General features: G+C 34.0%; 1 protein-coding gene across 3 annotated transcripts in view; it reads right to left on the minus strand.

Annotated features, from left to right (window-relative positions):
- Positions 1 to 6: 6 nt before the first annotated feature.
- Positions 7 to 3866, minus strand: part of LOC106877914 (inositol polyphosphate-5-phosphatase A) — a 158401-nt gene continuing 154541 nt past the window's right edge. The window contains exon 18 of one of the 3 annotated variants that reach the window (XM_014926984.2): positions 7 to 686. In XM_014926984.2, the coding sequence (XP_014782470.1) occupies positions 511 to 686 (176 nt within the window). In that variant the 3' untranslated portion in view covers positions 7 to 510. The remainder of the gene's footprint in view (positions 687 to 3866) is intronic. The other 2 variants (XM_052974558.1, XM_014926994.2) reach the window with 2 other exon arrangements.

The raw sequence follows: 3866 nt of genomic DNA on the forward strand, positions 1-3866 counted from the left end.
AATATCTGTTGTTGCTGACGGTGGTGGAGGTGGGGGGAAGGTTGGGGGTGGAGTAGAAAAATCAACAATAACAACAAAAAAAAAAGGTCGTAATAACCCCTAATCCACCCTAATACTTAATAATTTTCCCACCCACCCCAAAATTAACAGTTAAACCCCACCCTCCCAATTTAAATCGTTAATCAAGGTGGGTTAGAACAATTTGTGAAATAATTATCAATTTTTCTTTTTTTTCTTTTTTTTTTTGGAATTTTTTCTTTCTGTTTTTTGTTTTAAAGTACAAATAAAAAAAAAATTAAATAAATAAAAAAAAGGATAAAAGTTAATACCATTATCATTAGTATAATTACAATTATTGTCAATATTATTATTATTATTATTATTATTATCAAATGTCCATATGGCAATAGAAAGAAATTAACATTGTATAATCACTGTTGATGCAATTGTTGTTGCTGTCAATATTATAATCATTATTATTATTATTATTATTATAACCGTCAGTAGTTTTCATACTGATGTTTCTCGGAAAACTCGGACAGAGGTGCCGTTGTGTTGTACATGGATGTATTTCGTGGTGTCCACTTGAGAGATCTTTACTTGAGTGCTAGGGACGATAATGTCAGTTGTAAGGAGACACTGCGCAAGTGCAGAGTCCAGCTTGTCACTCTCTGATGGGGTTTTACCTGTAGAAAATAAAACAGAGCAGGTAGAAGAAATGTAAAGAAACACACACACACACACACATATATATATGTTATCGTCATTTTAACAGACCATGTTTCCATGCTTGCAAAGGGTTGGACATAGTTTCTTGAGACAGATCTTCTATGGCTCAATGCTCTTCTGTTCGCTGAGTCTTACCTGTTTCCAACAACCACAATATTTCCCCCATGGCTAGATATGTTTGTGTAGGATATTAGAAATGAATGACATTCATTTAGAACAATCATGTGATCTCAAAACAAAGATACTCACACACTCTCACACATACACTCACTCACACGCTCGCCCTCTCTCTCTCTCTCACGCCCTCTCTCCCTCTCTCATGCCCTCTCTCTTTCTCGTGCCCTCTCTCTCTTGGAAAAGTGGAACTTAAGCAGAAATGGTAAAAACTGATGCCAATCTGCTGAAACTAACAAAAAAACAGATGACTAAAGAATAGCAAGCTGTTGTGTTGGAAAGGACTCTCCCAACCCATGCAAGCATGAGAACGTAGATGTAAAATTGAACATTCAAAGGAAGATATATCGAAATGTCTTGAGAGACAAACAAATAACTGTAATTTTAGATTTCAATTGTCAATGAAATAACGGACATTTATTATACAACAGCTTTATAAATATATTTTTTTAAATAATATATACATACTCAAATATACATGTATACATACAGATATAAAGACATTTACACATTATATATATATATATATATATATATATATATACACACACACATACACACATATACAAACACGTATACACATATACAAACAGTATACACACACACAAACACATACACACGCACAAACGCATATACTTACATACACATATGTATACATATAGAAATGTTTACATATATATCTACACACATGCACACAAATATATATATATACTTACAGACACACACACACACACACACACAGCAGTATACATACATATAAGTTCATATACAAGAAGTTCAGAATTTACCTGTTTTTCAACAAAATTGATTTCCAATTTACACGTTTTAAAAGATTTTACTTAAAATTCCTGTCAATTTTAAACATTATTATATTCATTTTTTATTCACCAAAACCTGACAAAATTTTCTGGATGTGTATCGACATGCATTACATGTATGGTTGTGTGTACGTATGCGAACACACCTGTGCACACACATTAATACTTATATGTCCTTTGTATCAACAAGCAAGAAACATTAAAAAAATGGACTCAATACATGGTGTAGTCAAATATTTCTATACTTTTAGAATAAGGGTCACTGACTGTGACTTCGAAGTCTTGTTAAAGTAGTTTACCAAATAGTGTTTCTAATACATAGAGGGACAGGATGTACAGGTAAGAATGCATGGGAAATCAGTGAGAGAAGGTAAAAAAAAGTGTGGTGTGTGGTATTAAGATACAATGTCAGGAATTAATAAGATGTTTCTAGTTGGATCACTGATCTTTTCTACTCTAGGCACAAGGCCCGAAATTTTGGGGGAGTGGGACCAGTCGATTAGATCAGCCCTAGTACGCAACTGGTACTTAATTTATCAACCCTGAAAGGATGAAAGCCAAAGTTGACCGTGGCAGAATTTGAACTCAGAATTTGAAGACGGCGAGCTGGCAGAAACGTTACCCTGCCGGGTAAAATGCATAGCAGTATTTCGTCTGCCGTAACGTTCTGAGTTCAAATTCCGCTGAGGTCGACTTTGCCTTTCATCCTTTACGGAAGGCAAAATGGCTTGATGATGCATGCAGCTAATTATTTCCAGTTTAGCTTCCAAATTGAGTGATTTCTTCAATTCCTTGATTGATTCATTGATAAATTTTTTCTCTGGTACGACATCTTTGGAAGAGAGTAGATCAGGAGATATGAAGTGGTATATTTGGGAGATGAGATTGGAAGCTTAACTGAGAAGACCCAACACTGCCATTGCTGGGACTTACAAACCTCTCGCGTGTATGTCTGTATTTAGTTCACAGATAAGATCCAAATGTTCTCAGTATAGAATACAGTTAGTAGTGCTCAATGTTTGTGTATGTGTGAGTGGGTGTGTAAATTTTACAGACACATGAAATCACATATGTTCTGTGAATGGGTTTAAATAAATGGACCTGAAGCAGTATAAGACATTTTAATGTTACCTTGGATTAGATTATTGTCATTATTGGCTTCCATACTTACAAGAACCTTTTATTTCACTGCCATCTCCACCAATAAAACCACCACCACCACCACTTCAAATAACCCCAAACCTTAATTCGGAAAGTGAACTGCCATCTGTATCTCAAGCAGTCATTGAAATCAAATTGATCATAATCTAATAAGATTACCTAGCCCTGTCACAACAACAACAACAATAGTGGTGGTAGTAGTAGTAGCAGTAGTAGTGGCAGCAGCAATTTTATGAAGTCTACAGAGACTTCATACAAGACCAATTGTCTGCTACAAGACAGAGATTATAAATGACATAATAACACAAGTGTGTGATGTTATTCCACTCACACAGCCTCTCCTAATGCCTACGTCCACCATGACCGAAATTATCACTGCACTTTCTGACCAAAAGCATACACCACCAGACTGCCAATAATGGTCATTAAGATAAAAAAAAAAAAAAATTCTTTAACCTTTAAGCATTCAAATTATTCTATCAAATGCAATTCTTATTTCTTCACATTGTTTTTGAATTTATCCGGCATTATCTTGTAGCTGTGAGATTTTAATTAAGTGACTCTTTTACTCTTTTACTTGTTTCAGTCATTTGACTGTGGCCATGCTGGAGCACCGCCTTTAGTCAAGCAAATCGACCCCAGGACTTATTCTTTGTAATCCTAGTACTTATTCTATTGGTCTCTTTTGCCAAACTGCTAAGTTACGGGGACGTAAACACACCAGCATCGGTTGTCAAACGATGTTGGGGGGGGACAAACACAGGCACACAAACAAACACACACACATATATATATATATATATATACATATACATATATATACATATACATATATATATATATACATATATATATATACATATATATATATACATATATATATATACATATATATATATACATATATATACATATATATACATACATATATATACATATATATATACATACATATATATACATATATATATATATACATACATA

Source organism: Octopus bimaculoides, chromosome 18 (genome assembly GCF_001194135.2).
Source record: "Octopus bimaculoides isolate UCB-OBI-ISO-001 chromosome 18, ASM119413v2, whole genome shotgun sequence".
NCBI classification, from domain to species: Eukaryota; Metazoa; Mollusca; class Cephalopoda; order Octopoda; family Octopodidae; genus Octopus; species Octopus bimaculoides.